The sequence below is a fragment of the Primulina eburnea genome, unplaced genomic scaffold, assembly GCF_022965805.1.
Source record: "Primulina eburnea isolate SZY01 unplaced genomic scaffold, ASM2296580v1 ctg739_ERROPOS11973397, whole genome shotgun sequence".
Taxonomy (NCBI): Eukaryota; Viridiplantae; Streptophyta; class Magnoliopsida; order Lamiales; family Gesneriaceae; genus Primulina; species Primulina eburnea.
Genome location: NW_027331510.1, coordinates 1,320,684 through 1,336,900, shown reverse-complemented (window position 1 = coordinate 1,336,900; position 16,217 = coordinate 1,320,684). Strand labels below are relative to the sequence as shown.

General features: G+C 33.7%; 2 protein-coding genes, 1 long non-coding RNA gene and 1 other non-coding gene across 4 annotated transcripts; 1 reads left to right on the top strand and 3 right to left on the bottom strand.

The window, feature by feature from the left end:
- Positions 1-3,240: 3,240 nt before the first annotated feature.
- Positions 3,241-4,412, bottom strand: LOC140821890 (uncharacterized). Its single transcript, XR_012115855.1, has 2 exons — positions 3,623-4,412; positions 3,241-3,527 (listed from the first exon to the last, which is right to left on the bottom strand). It is a non-coding gene; the product is annotated as an uncharacterized lncRNA (long non-coding RNA).
- Positions 4,008-4,116, bottom strand: LOC140822273 (small nucleolar RNA Z103). Its single transcript, XR_012115926.1, has one exon. It is a non-coding gene; the product is annotated as a small nucleolar RNA Z103 (small nucleolar RNA).
- Positions 4,413-5,241: 829 nt separating the features above from the next.
- LOC140822038 (sucrose synthase 5-like) lies at positions 5,242-9,962 on the top strand. The gene is made up of 14 exons (XM_073182760.1): positions 5,242-5,535; positions 5,886-6,040; positions 6,233-6,428; positions 6,638-6,756; positions 6,873-7,089; positions 7,233-7,328; positions 7,484-7,649; positions 7,765-7,889; positions 7,997-8,163; positions 8,277-8,501; positions 8,585-9,151; positions 9,283-9,421; positions 9,536-9,648; positions 9,752-9,962. The coding sequence occupies exons 1-14, from the start codon at positions 5,299-5,301 to the stop codon at positions 9,771-9,773; spliced, it is 2,544 nt and encodes an 847-aa protein (XP_073038861.1). The 5' UTR covers positions 5,242-5,298; the 3' UTR covers positions 9,774-9,962.
- A 960-nt stretch (positions 9,963-10,922) lies between these two features.
- LOC140821996 (uncharacterized) lies at positions 10,923-14,274 on the bottom strand. Its single transcript, XM_073182700.1, has 11 exons — positions 13,894-14,274; positions 13,156-13,264; positions 12,935-12,948; positions 12,642-12,854; positions 12,485-12,556; positions 12,309-12,401; positions 12,033-12,071; positions 11,826-11,930; positions 11,548-11,713; positions 11,275-11,384; positions 10,923-11,092 (listed from the first exon to the last, which is right to left on the bottom strand). The coding sequence occupies exons 1-11, from the start codon at positions 14,107-14,109 to the stop codon at positions 10,994-10,996; spliced, it is 1,236 nt and encodes a 411-aa protein (XP_073038801.1). The 5' UTR covers positions 14,110-14,274; the 3' UTR covers positions 10,923-10,993.
- Between the last annotated feature and the right edge of the window lie 1,943 nt (positions 14,275-16,217).

The window sequence follows — 16,217 nt, the reverse complement described above, 5'->3', positions numbered from 1 at the left end:
GTTTGCCAAGGAGAGTTGGGCTTACTGTGGTGCCGAGCAAGGTCGGACTTGCTTCGAATGGAAACCATATCTACGTCTTGAGCTCAAGTTTCCCACAGACGGCGCCAATGATGCGATCCTAGTGAAATGGGTGAGCTGGGTCGGGTGCTCCACCGGATCGAATCAATAATTTATTTCAGGAAGATGAGCAAAGTAGATGGCTTCGGCTGTCACCTGCACACAATGAAATGAACTCGTGAATGGGCGCCGGAGGGGTGTCCGGCGTGGCCACTCCGATGCTTAAGTCAGCAGGGTACTCAAGCAAGAAACCAATGTAGCCAAGTGATGGCTGTGTGATTGGTGTAAAAATGAATCCCCCTCAAATGTAAAGAGAAAACCTGGTATTTATAATATGAGGAGTAATGATGACCTCGTTCTCCGTGCTACCTAGCTACTAATTATAGTAGGACGGCTGAGCACACCCTATATTCTATATATATATATATATACACACAAACAGTTGCAAACCAAACATATCCTAAGCATTCTTCGAAATAGGAACCGCTAAAATGATAGAATCCACCATTCAGCGTGCAAGTTGAATCCCGTGATCCACACGTGCAATCCAATCACCCAATGGGTGAAAGATAACCTAATCACCATGAAATTCCTAGTGATCTACGTGGTCATTTTCAAGTGGCTTGGTCACTAATACATAAATTATTCATTTTTATCAGTCAAACACCAATTTATTGGAGGTGTAGGTACGACAAGTTGACTTGAAATTTTTAGAATAAAAAGAATATTTTTCATTCATGAAATAATTTTACACCAGTTTTGGTCGTGTGTATATATATAAATATATATATATATATATATATATATATATATATATATACTATGGCATGTAAATTTCCACTTGGTATTTTTCGATACATAATATGTAAATTCTGGTTAACGCAATAACATGCAAACTATGTTAGCTAGATAAACGCCCGCATGGGCTTAGCTCAGTTGGTCAGCAGCAGTAAATCTTGGAGCAATGACCAGGGATCGAATCTCGCAAGCGGCAGTGTGGGAGTTAAATTCCCTCCAATGAGGGGGAGCTCCTTGTGCGCGGCGTAGCATAAGGTCTAGTTGCTGCTGGTTGACTGAGTCACCATGATTTACCTCCTCTCACATTCCTGTCGGGCCGGGGATGAGAGGCGCCTAAGGTGAGCGATTTCACCTTTTGGAGCTATGTTAGCTAGATAAACCGTATTAAGAAAATTCTGTCTGACAAACTCGTCTGATAATAGAGATAACAATGATGTGGAGCTGAGATGATTTGTCATCCTCATCTCGATCTCCGAATTTCATCCTCGCCTCCATACCGGTCTACAATCTCCGTCTTTTTGGATTCGAAGAATCCTCGAACTCAAACAATGGGGATCAAATCCCCTTCGACATCCTCACCCTCACCCTACCTAATTCCCATTTCAAATATATTAATAGAATGGGGCACGTTATTTTTAATGATAATATTATTATATTATTATTATTATTTTTCGGGATGAGTTCGATGATAAGATAGTATCGTCATACTGTTTAGAATCTAAAAAAATCGAATATCTTCGTCTTCATATCGAGATTTTATAACGTCGAACCCATAAAATAAAAATCATCTCTATCCGAAAAAATATGTCGATGGAGAGAATCAAATATCTAATCATTATTCAAGCTTCTCCTTATTCCACGACATCCTTTGGAAGCAACAACGTCACTATGTTACCGTGGTTTTGATTTGAAGATTTTTTTGTAAAAAATACACCAACCATCAGAATTACTTGCCTCGGTACACATATATTAATATGATATATAAATATTATGTATTGAATATGTATAATATATTTTTATTTCTAAAATAATTTGACGGAGTTATTATTGTTGTACAAAATAAGAATTAGATGTGTTTTTCTACCTTTAAAATGGGTTAAAAATTTTAAAAGTGACTTATCTATACTATATAAAATAGTTAAAAATATATTATACATATATATAATAAATTTGTGAAAGATTCTATGAATAAGTTTCTTGTGAGACGATATCACATATTTATATATATATATATATATATATATATATATATATATATATATATATATATATATATATATATATATATATATATATATATATATATATATATAGAGTAGGTCTCATGTGAGACCGTCTCACGGATCATAATCTGTGAGACGGGTCAACCCTACCCATATTCACAATAAAAAGTAATACTTTTAGCATAAAAAATAATACTTTTTCATGGGTAACCCAAATAAGAGATCCGTCTCACAAATATGACCCGTGAGACCGTCTCACACAAGTTATATATATATATATATATATATATATATATATATATATATATATATATATATATATATATATATATATATACGGATCAACTCGATCTATAACAATCATGAATAATAATATTTTTTGGTATACGTTGGTTCGAGTCGAAGATCTATATCGCAAAATTGATCTATGAAATTATTTATATGAATATTTAGTATCTAGGATAATTAATAAACCCAAGGAATAAAATCTATCAAATATGATATTTGGACAAATTCCTTTTTTTTTAAATGTACCAAAACTGCGACTCAGAACCCCCCCTAGTGCTTCAAAGTAAAAGATAATAATATATTATTATTATTATTAGGAAAAAAATATGAAGTTTGCGTAAAGTTTAATGAGTAGTGGAGCATGTCAATCGATGTTTCTCGATATAATCGATCAATTTTTGAAGCAATTATGTAAAAATAATAATAGTTTAATACAGAATAACATCAACCCAATATTATGCCTCAGTGGACAACAACATTTCATAGTGTGTTAACTTATTATATGATATATTTACTTGTTTTTTTTATGATTGATATTATCTGATAGATTTATATATATTTTTTTAATTTAAACTCTAAAACGTGATGTGGTATCACGAATAAAAAGTATAATAAATAATATATATTTTTTTATCTAATATCATTCTTAACCGAGGAAAATTATATTCATATTATTTACTTCATAACAAATAATATATAAAAAATCCATTTAATTAAAACATAAATAAAAATAAAATAATTTAGCCCCTTGTAATATCAAGTGCTTTTGTGGCCAAAATGGAGTGACGAATGGCGTTTTACGTTTTAAAACGAGGAATTTTGTTAGATGTTTTGTCTAAAGAAATTTAACTTCAAAATGCAAGAGTTCATCATAAATCACAACAACAAACTTAATATAAATAGTTGGAATTTCAAATTGAATACAAATCACAGCATGCTCGGATGATATTATTGTTTTACATTTCCAAATCTCCTTCGATTTAATATACAATGAGAATTGAAGACGCTAGCTAAACAGGTTGATCGATCAAGTCAATATTAGTTATATCCATGCCAACATCGCATTGGTATTAATCGAAACTTCTGACGGACGAAGCAAAAAGTGCAGAGCATAACCAATAAGTATTTTTCCAGCAAAATTACACCAATTTTTCTAGATTACTGCAAAAAGGAAAATTAACGCATGATCCATGGTCAACTCACCCACTTCCATGTCAAACATTGGATGGATTTTCAAAATCATATACACATATTACCCATACACCGAGGCGATATGAGATCAAAAATCTCTGCCACTTCAAACTATATATAATATGTTAAGAGAATACGGATTGAGGTTTACGATAAAACTCTGAAAAGTAACAATTTTTATGAAAAATTCGAAATTTTTACCAAATTATTATTATTACTACTTAAATGCGGTTGTAATTTTTTGGTGGGTTTACAATCAAGAATTCCAGAGGCAACGGATCAAAATCCAGGCTTGAATTTCTCCAGAGGATATTTTGCATAGGACAGTATAATAAATTCCGATAATCTGACGAACTAATCGGGAATTATTTTCGATGAAAAAACATCTTCTTTAAAAGAGACGAGTTCTAATGCAAATTTCAATCTGTTCAAGCTGAATCAAAAACAGAGATGGATCAGAATTCTGGCTTGAATTTTCCTCCAAAAAGGAAGAAAAAAACGAAAAAGCGCTCAGTAATTTCAGCGTCGAATCATCTGGGGAAATATTCATCACTTCCATCTCTTCGTCAAAAAATCAGATAAAAAAACCAAAAAATTAGAGTTTAACCGCTTCTGATAAACTAAATCTCCTCTAGATTTGAAAAAAAAGCGGGATTTCTTGGAAAACAAGAAACGGCGAAGGAGAATTTAGCGTCTCCTCATACGTAACGGCCATGGAACTAATCGGAGGGCCCGTCATCAGTAATTGACGCGAACAATTATTTCAAGATGTTTGGAATACGGGCAGTCGAGCATATGTATATATAGGAGGAAAGTAGGGTGGCGGCTAGAGCTAGGCTTTTCTGAAAACCCTAATTTGAGAATGAGGAATACCGCTTCACGCTTTATATAATATATTAGCGACTCTTTATTTTTTAGTATAGTACTAACGTTTTGTGCCTTTGTGGCAAACAAGACAACTTTTCAAAAAAAGTTGGTCTCATGTGAGACCGTCTCATGAGTCATAATTTGTGAGACGGATCAACCCTTCTCATATTCACAATAAAAAGTAATATTTTTTTATGGGTGACCCAAATAAGAGATTTGTCTCACAAAAACTACCCGTGAGATCGTCTCACACAAGTTTTTGATTTTAACAAATATAATTATGTGAGCTTTAAGCTTTTGTTTAATCTGGATTGACGATAAATTGGAAAAAAAATCAAATTTGAGTCCAAGTTAGATAATATTTTCAAAATCTCTGATTTGTTTATGTAGTTCGTAATAAGGCGGCATTGGCCATGTAATGTAAACAGAAAAACAGCGTCACTTGGGGCACTTGAAATTTCATACAGAAACCAAAGGAAATTCGGGTAGCATTTTTCTTGAAAGTCTAGTAGAAAGAAAAGAATGATACCAAAATAAAATGCTGCTACCATTGCTTCCTACGCGAATACAAGGAATCCTCCAACTATTTGGATTGAGTAATAATAATAATGTTTGAGCATCAATATCATATCCATCAATCAAAAAATTCAAATTTACGTTTGAATTATTTAAAATTATGGATTCAGTCATCGTCCACATGATCGATTTCTTTAATGTGTTCAACAAAGATTCCTTTCTTTTGCTACATGATGAGCAAAGAAAGATGTTCTTAAATTGTTTAGCCATCCATCTATAAATTTCCACAAAGATCTTGAAAATAACCCATCAACCAAATCTTATTTCCTTCGATATCCAAGGCTCACTACCGTATCCAATGGCTTCTAATGCACCGGCCTTGAAACGGTCAGAATCGATGGCAGAGAGCATGCCGGAGGCACTGAGGCAAAGCCGGTACCACATGAAGAGGTGCTTTGCTAAGTACATTGAAAAAGGGAGGAGATTGATGAAACTTCAACACTTGATGGATGAAATGGAACAAGTTATAGATGATAAGGTTGAAAGGACTCATTTACTTGAAGGGTTGCTCGGTTACATCTTGTGCACAACTCAGGTATAAGAATCAAATTTGATATTATTACAATTACAATCTCTCTTACATATGCTCTGCGTGTAGTATAGTTATATATAACTTAAGTTTCGATTATATTAACTAAGAGATATGACTTAGGGTTCTAACCATCCTGATAATGCGTCATGGATGGAAGTCTTTATGGCCAATTCATTTAATCATGTTTTCCTATGATCTCTTTCAACACTATATTGTTAGTACATGCACATGACGGTTGATGAATCTTTAGAATAATTTTAACTAAACTAACTCAGTTATTAGTCATTAAGTTTTACCAACGAGCATTCGGAATGAAAAATTTATGCCGGGTACATATCGTGCTAAATTTTCAGGAAGCAGCTGTGGTTCCTCCAAGTGTTGCTTTTGCCATCAGGCCTTCTCCTGGATTTTGGGAGTATGTCAAAGTCAATGCTAATGATCTATCGGGTGAAGAGATCACTGCAACCGAGTACTTGAAATACAAAGAAATGACAGTGGATGAGACTTGGTATTGACATACTTATAACATAAATCATCTTTTATTTGGTTTTTACCCGTGGCATACCATAGAATCTACCTGTAGCAATTTAATGCATAATGAGGTAGATTCGAAGCATTTTTTAAAAAAGTCATAAAATTTGATGTATGGTTCATTTAGTATGAGATGAGCCATGAGTACCAACATGGTTTTAAATTGCAGGGCAAATGATCAGAATGCATTGGAGATTGATTTTGGAGCAATGGACTATTCTTTACCTCATTTGACCCTGTCTTCTTCTGTGGGAAATGGAGTTGGTTACATCTCGAAATTCCTTACTTCAAATCTGAATAACAGAAACTTGGAAAGTGCACAATCTCTGGTGGATTATTTACTCTCCTTAAACCACCAAGGAGAAGTATGAAATTTTATTTCTTATTGCACAACTTTTCATGAGTTTTACCTTATATCCTAGTACTTTAATTCTACAAGAAAAAAACAATTCGGAGTAGTTGCCAATGAAGCATATAACAGGACCTCACCCCAAATCTGGGCATATTAGACTTAACTGATAATAACGCCGACACAGATTCGGTATTAAACATACTTTTGGCCCTGGATTTGCAGAAACTCGTGATAAATGAGACCCTCAGCACAGTCTCAAAGCTCCAGGGAGCGCTTATCGTTGCTGAATTGGCCCTCATGTCGCTACCTAAAGACACACCTTATCATAGCTTTGAGATGAGGTGGAAGTGGAACTATCAAATCATCCCAACATTCTTCTTAATTTTTCCAACTTTTGTTAACTCCGACCTTGATTCGAAAACAAACGTACGATTATATATTTTATAATTAAATGCAGGTTTAAAGAATGGGGATTTGAGAAAGGATGGGGAGACACTGCTGAAAGAGTTCATGAAACAATGCACTCACTTTCAGAAATTCTGCAAGCTCCTGATCCATTAAACGTGGAGAAATTTTTTGGCAGGCTTCCGATTATCTTCAACATTGTGTTGTTTTCTGTTCATGGATACTTTGGTCAGTCCGATGTTCTCGGGTTACCAGATACAGGTGGACAGGTTGGTAAAATTGAAATCCATGTATAAAATTTTCAAGGCAAGAATATCCCACAACCGTTCTTAAGTTTAGTGATTGAAATAATAGTTTTCGAATGAATAAAATTTACACTAATGCTCTAGTTCCTATTTCTTCTTTTGGACAGGTAGTTTATGTTTTGGATCAAGTAGTAGCTTTGGAAGAGGAATTGCTGCTAAGAATCAAGCAGCAAGGTCTTAATGTGAAGCCTCAGATTCTTGTGGTGAGTAGCAGAACTCTGAACATGGGAAAATAATCTAGGGTCTAAACTTACTGTATTTGGGGGCAACCTTTCCTGCTCGCCTGAGATGAAATATATTTCTGAAATACGTAAGAATGGATCAGAAAATATCAACATAATCGTTACCTGTGATGCAGGTGACTCGACTCATTCCTGATGCAAAGGGGACTAAATGCAACCAGGAACTAGAACCAATTTTCAACACCAAGCATTCTCACATTCTTAGAGTGCCATTTAGGACAGAAGACGGAATCCTCCGACAATGGATTTCTCGGTTCGATATCTATCCATACCTGGAGAGGTTTTACTCAGGTTTGGAAATCCCTTCTCGCCCCATAGCTGAATCCTCCTCCCTTGTGTGTTCGTCTGTGAGTCATTTTCAACTTGTTTTTTTCGATCTTTTGGTGTCAATTCATTATTTTACAGGATGCTACGAACAAAATCATTGAAGTCATGGAAGGAAAACCAGATTTAATAATTGGAAATTACACTGATGGAAACTTGGTGGCATCTCTTATGGCTAGAAAACTTGACATAACACTGGTACCAAAAGCTGATCCCTTTTATTTTGTTTGAACTATAAATATTTATTTACCAAAGCGCACACCAACACGACTTGAATCGAGTATGGGAACCGCATTTTGGAACAGGGAACAATTGCACATGCTTTAGAGAAGACAAAGTATGAAGACTCGGACATGAAATGGAAGGAACTTGACCCCAAGCACCACTTTTCGTGCCAGTTCACAGCCGATTTAATTGCCATGAATAGTGCAGATTTCATCATTACAAGCACATATCAAGAAATCGCGGGAAGGTATTCATCTCGAAAGAAATTTGAACTTTGACACTATTTAGAGTCTGAAGATTACATTTGATTTTGGGATAATGACTAAGGCTTATGTTGGTGAAAACTTCTCCATATTTCAGCAAAGATAGGTCGGGACAGTACGAAAGCCACACTGCATTTACACTTCCAGGGCTGTATAGAGTTGTATCTGGCATCAATGTTTTCGAGCCGAAATTCAACATTTCTTCTCCAGGGTCCGATCAATCAGTGTATTTTCCTCACACAGATAAACAAAAACGGTTTATGAACTACAGTGCTGCTATTGAAGAGCTTCTCTTTAGTAAAACTGATAATGATGAGCACATGTGAGTTTTGAGTTTCCTGAATACCTACATGCAAATATGGATAATTTGGTTGTAATTATTCTCGTTATTTCTTTCGAAAACAGTGGATATTTAGAAGACCGGGAGAAACCTATAATTTTTACCATGGCAAGGCTAGATATTGTGAAGAATATCGCTGGACTAACAGAGTGGTATGGCAAGAACAAAAGGCTTAGAAACTTGGTAAATCTTGTTGTCGTTGGTGGTTTCTTCGATTCTTCCAAGTCGAAAGACAGAGAAGAAGCAGCAGAAATTAAGAAGATGCATCTTTTAATAGAAAATTACACGCTTAAAGGACAAATAAGATGGATAGCGGCTCAAACTGACAGACGAAGAAATGGTGAGCTCTATCGTGCCATTTCAGATACAAAGGGAGCTTTTGTCCAACCGGCTTTGTATGAGGCATTCGGACTAACGGTGGTCGAAGCCATGAACTGTGGATTACCAACTTTTGCAACTAATCAAGGTGGCCCGGCTGAGATAATAGTCGATGGCATTTCGGGATTCCACATTAATCCTAACAACGGAGATGAATCGAGCAACAAGATTGCTGATTTCTTTCAGAAGTCGAATGAGGATCCTTCTTACTGGAACAGAATCTCGGTCCAGGGGCTGCAGCGTATAAACGAATGGTAACTTTTATGTCAACATATCGACTACTATGTTTCACATAGAGTTAATGAGTTGAAACAGTACATTTTGAGGAGATTAATTATGGATTGCGAATGAATAGTGACTTTTTTTTTCTCGGATTTGTTTGAAGCTATACATGGAAGATATATGCAAATAAAGTTCTGAATATGGGCTGCATCTATAGCTTCTGGAAAAAGTTGCACAAAGCTGAGAAACAGGCCAAAGGGAGATACATACAGACATTTTATAATCTTCAATTCAGGAGCTTGGTATATTATTTCCCTTCAAAACATGCTTTAATTTATTTTTGGAACTAGTGTTGATTGAATTATCTCGACTAAGCAAGTCGATCCTAACATGTAATAAAAACCGATGATAATTAGGTGAAGAATGTATTGATTAAAAAGGATGATGAAACTCCTCAACAAGGGGAAAAGGAGAAGCCGAAACAACAGATTTCAAGAAGGCGTTCCCAATCCCAGTCCACTTTGCAAAGGTAAGCTTTGAAATATCAATGCTACAATTTTTTGATTAATCCGAATTTTATTATGGCTTTTATGTTTATTGTGGATTCATAGGTTGTTTCGATCTTGATCAAGGTGTTTGAGAAGATGGTGGTAAAGATAATGGCATCGATAATCTGAACAATGGACTGATCTTGGATAGTTGGATTCCTTCACAGGACATTTATGCAAAAGATCTTGTACTACCGGAAAAAAAAACAATTATTACCGAAAACTGGTATGTAAACTAAAAAATAAAGGTCAGAAAAAACGAAGATTTATTGTATTTATTTTTCCTTTTCTGTCATTTAATTCTTCATCGGTTGATCATAAATCCACGTTCATAAAAAAATCAAAATCATATATTATAGAGCTTAGACAACTCAACCTCTTTGGTTACTTTAAAAAACCTAAGTACATGCAACCATTGATCACACCTCTTTAATCTATGAACAGCTATTGTATCTGGTATGAGATCATGTGGCATCTTCCATTAGTTCCAGGATAGTCGTATACAGGCGGTTTGTTCGAAAGCCGGTTCTTCGCCTTCTTCCCGGTATTCAGCCACTTCCCGACAAGTTTATCCTCTGGTCCAAAAGTATCGTTTTTAGGAATGGAATATCTCCTTATCCATTTAACTAGATCCCAAGATAGCACGTACATATCCCATACTCGACATGTAATTTACGAACGGTTTCATACTAGGACAAGGGATCACAAAACCATAGAGTAGGTGTCAATTCTTGGCAATGGATAGAGCGAAAAGGCGAGAGGTTTTAGCCGTAGATACACATGGGAATGGATTGGGTTTGTGCCGTCGATCGTAGGCGAGGATTCCAATCAAGAGGGTGAGTTGAGTGGACGTGTGGTGGGAGAGTAAGTGTGGAATTTGAGAGAGGGGAGATGTCGAAGATAATGAAGAAGGTTAATGAATTAGCATTCTACGCAGCTTAATTCTTGCAAGAAATGTACTTCAAATGAGTCTATGTATGTATGTGTGCATTTTTTATCTAGCAAATTACTCACTCGGAGATTGATGAAAAATGTGAGTTTCTTGGGAAGACAAGGTCAAAAAGGGCATTTTCATATGCTTTATCAAGATGTGTTCTGTCAGATTTCAAAGGATTTAATTCGATAGATTGCAAAATGGAAAAAAAAATACTCTGATTTGATCGATAAAATTATATATAAAAAAAGAGAAATATACATGACAAAAATCACTTTCTTTCTTTCATTTATTTTAAATAAATATTGAAAATTTAGTATTGCAGTCAAGTAATATAAAATTTTAAAAAAAAATTAATGATCAAGTAATTGATCTAGAGGAGTATCCAACACTCAATGATATTTCAGTTGGCAATCTACGATTGGTGGATCCATGGCAGTGGAGATATCTCTATTGCACATTTCAGGGCCAATGCTCACAATTCCTTCTCCCTGTAATAAATTGATAAATAGTAATTTGCTTGCCCATAAATATAATCTCACATCATCATATTATTATATATCTCTGTGCATGTCATATTTTTTAAAAAAAATTTGATTTCACGATTTAATATAATCAAAAGATTTTTTTTTTTAAGAAAATCGATGTATAAAATATTAAATGTATATTTTACCTTAGCAATATTTCTGAAGTAAGTGGACGTGTAATTTATAGATGGAAATAAAGTTTGGATTAGATCCGCAAGGACTAAATGGGGCTGAGAAATGGCTCCATCGTACCAATCTGCATCAAATCAAAATAAAATAATCAGATCATGAATTTTACTCTATGTATATCGAAAGATAACAGTTGTGTGTTCCGTCATAATAATAATAATAAAACAAAACAAAAAATTAAATAAAACTCATTTACTTATTACATATAAAAGTTAAAGGAAAAAAAATACCTAGAATAAGGGAATTTCGAGTTCTTTTGTCATATCTCCACAGGCTTTGATTGGACATGAAGGCAAAGCAAGATTGATCATCAACATTCAAATTTTGAAGAAAAGTGGAAGCTGTGTAGGATTGTGGATCATTAGTATAGCTTTCGTCGATCACCACGTCCACGCTCTAATAAATAATAATAATAATAATTTAAATGAATGATTATTATTTCTTTGTAAATTATATTTATATATATAAAAAAGAAAATTAAACAATATATAATTAATAAGAGAGTTACGCATAGGATAGCCTGAAATGCATCCAGTTCATCGGGCACTGAGACGTTATATGTTACTTTATTGATGGAATCATCAATGTTTTCCCCACCCGAATCCTCCACGTACTGAATTAAATAAATTTAAAATCGCATTAAATGATTATATATATATATATATATATATATGAAGAATGCAGTGCCTCTTAAAAATGAAAATTATATGTATACCTTTAACTTGTAAGCCTCTTGCGTGAAAGACCACACCCCCTGCACATCCATCTCATCATCGTAATTAAATTATTCAAATAAAAAGTATTCAGGATAGTTGTTTTTTCCATCCTCAATATTTTAATATTCTTTGTGTTATCAATAAAATAAAAAAAGATTAAAACTGAAATTCGATAAGCAGAACAAACAAAATGACCAAATTTACAATATTACTAAAAAAATAAAACCGATTTAATAAACCATGCATAAAAAAGAGTAATTAATCAATGATGTTACATCTGTATAGGCCATCCAAGCCACCACTGGTTTGAAAGTCGACCCTTTCTTGTTGACCGCAGCCTTACTTAGGCACAAATAATTCTGTTTAATCTACAAATTAAATAATTATAATTAACACCAAAAAATCATATACAACCATACAAGCATACACACACACACACACGTGTACTTACTGCATGGTACACTTGATTTGCTCTCGTCTCCATGTTTGCAAACACTCCCAAATATTTTATCCACTCGGCTCTCTGTCAACCAACACAAAACTCCCAAAATGTTATGTTCTAGTGGCACCTGGAAGTTACATATAACAATTGAATATAATATACATACCTGGAGAGGATCTTCCTCATCCATGGGTAGAAAAGTTGCCAAATTACACGAGGATTGCGCATCATTATTAATACTGATGAAATGGGCCTCAAATTGATTAAATTCGGTATTGTTGATGAGTTGAAGTTGGCCTTCACTGTACAGTTTCAGTACACATTCCGAAGCCACTGAATCTGATGTAATGCCCATTAAACTTCCAAGTAATCCTAACAGCTGCATGCATGTGCTTACATATTTATATATATATAAACATTAAACATAGCAAGAATGGCTTACAGAGTTGGGGATCTCACCTCCAAAAAAGAAACTGCGAGAATAAACAAAATAATGTAGAATATATTAGATGAAATGACATTAATTGTTTTCTGTAAAAATAACGAAAAACAGATGTACATACATATATATTGCCCATCTTTTTTTACTTTAAAAATGTAAAGGTTGGTTATTCAGGGGGAAAAAGTATAAATTATTGAGATTGAAAATGGAATTAGTTTAAATATTATTTAATACTTACCTGGAAACTGGTTTCGAGTATCTACTGAATAGTTGGTTAAGGGAATGACAAAGGATTTTATCCTTGAGGAGCAATATTTCGTCCTATTTGTTGCCATCTTCGAATTTTTCTGTGGAAAGTTAAGAGACCATATCCCCATTCATAAGTTACTTAACAAATAGAGACCAGTGAACGGTACACTGAAAATTTTCCAAGTACCAAGGCACTGTTTAGACAAGTAAATTTTACAAAATGTTTTAAAAGTTGTTCTAAGAATAAATATGTGGTTTTACAATTATTTTATTAAAAATGTTTTTAGAGTGGAAAGGTTGTTTGGATTAGTATTTAAAAAAAAATTTATCGATAAAAACAATTAAGAATGTGTTAAGACCAATTATATTATAAAAAGTTTTAATTCTCATTTAACACGTTTTTTATTCTAAAAATATAAAAAAAAATACATCTCGATTATTTTTTAAAAACTATATTTGGAGAACACTTTTTAAAAAAAAATTACAAATTTTTATCCAAACACATATTTTAATTAGTTTTTCATTTAAAAATACTAAAACATTTTTATGCCTACCGGACCAAAATTATTGTAGCTATTTTCCCTTTAGTACTTTAGCACACTGTACGTATTATTTGTCTTTCAAAGAGCGATTGAAGAAACAGAGCGTAGTTTTTTTATTAAAAAAAAAGTTTGTCAAGCTATATATATATATATATATATAAAGACACACACACACACACACACACCTGAATGAGAAGATAACTCTTTCCATCAAGTCCATTCTTGATAACTTTAAAAGTCTGCCCATAATATAGTTGAAAGTTTATAGCATCTTCCACCCGTGAAATGTTTCCGACTTTCACCCTCGGAGCAGAAGCAGCATTGATCAGGATTCCAAAATTAATTAAGAAACAAACGCCGAGATACACCAAAAACCTTGAAAACATTATTATTGCAGGCATTGCCTGACAAATATCATCGAAATTAATGACCCTTTATAATTCTTCCCTTTGATCTCTTTATATATATATATATACAGGAAGAATATTTCTGTAACCAACAGCATTAATTTATTACAAAGAGAAAGAAATATATATAGAAGAAACCACCAGTGTTTGTGTATGCTGAAACGCATGCAACCAACCCCATTCTTCTTTGCTTGTTGAAAGGGCATCTTTATGATTGCGCATACTCTTATGGAATGTAATGACTCAGAATATATATGGTGGGTCATCAGTAGTATTTTAATTTGTGTCATATAATATATATATATAATAATAATTTAAATTAGTTCAAATGTACTACTCTATCTCCAAATACAATTTAATATGCATTATGTGACAAAGAGTAGCTGAATTTGGCATGCATCTGCAGCAAAGAGTCGTGGTAGTTAATGACTAATTCATTAGTTAAAGGGCAGCCCGTGAATAGAAGTTGCCTTATTTCCTCTTGTCATCTCCTAAATAATCTTGAATATATATATATATATATATATATATATATATATATATATATATATATATATATATATATATATATATATATATATTGTTGCAGCATCAATGCATGTGCAACCAACCACTACCACTTTATTAATTTTCCCGAATAAAGCATTATAATCTTTTTTAAAAAATTATTACAAACTAGTAAGGGAAATAAAGAGAATATTGTCGTGCTTGTGGTTGTTTGTTTGGTAATAGCTTTTCACTTTGCTCTCCTAGCTAGCTAATATATATTTTTAGGTAATGTAATGTAAAAAATATATTAATCTCCGTTTTATCCCCACATTCGAAAATTCTCTCATTAGATTTCTGGTTTCATCGACTCAATTAAGACGAATAATTGACACACACAACATCGATCTACATGATATATATAGTTTGGTGATATGTTCATGACTTCAAAGTGGGTATCTACTGCTTTCGTTAAGAGAGTCATTCATGCGCGTTAAAAAAGAATTTATAAAGCAGATTAGAAACAAAACATTGTAATCCTCATATATCTTGGGGATTTTAAGTTTGAACGTATTTGGATGGGAAGATTTCAAACCGAAGAGTTTAAAATGCATGAATGTTATGTAAGAGTTTTTTTATTCTCAAAATCATGTTTTACGTGTATATAAACATGATAAAATATATGCGGAAGCTTAAATCGAGTATTACCTCCGGCCATTGAAAATTTTGATTTCTCTGTTTTTCTTCTCGGTTGAAGCCTTCTAAGCACTCCACCCTCTCAATAGATGGTGTATATTTCTTTATGAGGTGTGTATGCTTAGGGACCTCAATCGCTCTATTTATAGGCGTTTTTTCATACCATCGATGAATGTATCGGGAGCCGAGATTCAGAAGGAGAAACGTGTACGCATCTCATTTTTCTAAAGTGAGCACGTTTGTCAAAATATGTAGGCTTCTTGGCCGTCGCCAACTCCTACACGGTACGTCTTCCTTTAACATGTGTCAAATTTCTTACATTCTCCCACTTGACACATATATCTCATTTACCATAGGAGAAAACAAAATACATGAATCATGGTGATAGGTCATCTTAAAAATGAATATTATCTTCCATGTATTACAATGCATTATGTCTCTCAAAACTGTATAACTTAATGAATAAACCAATGTTTATTCGAGGTCCGACTTTATTGATATTTCTCGAATAACTGAATGTGTGCACAACATATATGAGAATATATCACATCATAGTTTCATTAATTTGTTCTTACAACAAATATTACATAAAGGAACCAAGTCCCATTCTTTCTGTATGATCCTTAAATTTCAATGGTGGCATGCCCTTAGTCAAAGGATCTGCAATCATCAATTCAGTGCTAATGTGCTCGATAACCATGGTTTTATCTTTAACACGTTCTCGTATGGCTAAATACTTAATGTCGATGTGCTTGCTTCGACTACCACTTTTGGTATTTTTAGCCATAAAAACAGCAGCTGAATTGTCACAATATATTCTTAATGGCCTAGATATAGAATCCATAATTCTAAGCCCTGAAATGAAACTCTTCAACCATACACCATGTGAGGTTGCCTCAAAACAGGATACGAACTCAGCT

Bases quoted from the DNA above. Each gene is read 5' to 3' on its own strand.
- LOC140821996 (XM_073182700.1), bottom strand. From the start codon at position 14,109: ATGCCTGCAATAATAATGTTTTCAAGGTTTTTGGTGTATCTCGGCGTT. The intron at 12,072-12,308 runs GTAACATCATTG...ATGGATGTGCAG, and splicing joins CTTGGATGGCCTATACAGAT to GGGGTGTGGTCTTTCACGCA. The intron at 11,093-11,274 runs GTAAAATATACA...AATTTATTACAG, and splicing joins ACTTCAGAAATATTGCTAAG to GGAGAAGGAATTGTGAGCAT.
- LOC140822038 (XM_073182760.1), top strand. From the start codon at position 5,299: ATGGCTTCTAATGCACCGGCCTTGAAACGGTCAGAATCGATGGCAGAG. The intron at 5,536-5,885 runs GTATAAGAATCA...CTAAATTTTCAG, and splicing joins ACATCTTGTGCACAACTCAG to GAAGCAGCTGTGGTTCCTCC. The intron at 7,650-7,764 runs TTTACTCAGGTT...GTCAATTCATTA, and splicing joins CTATCCATACCTGGAGAGGT to TTTTACAGGATGCTACGAAC.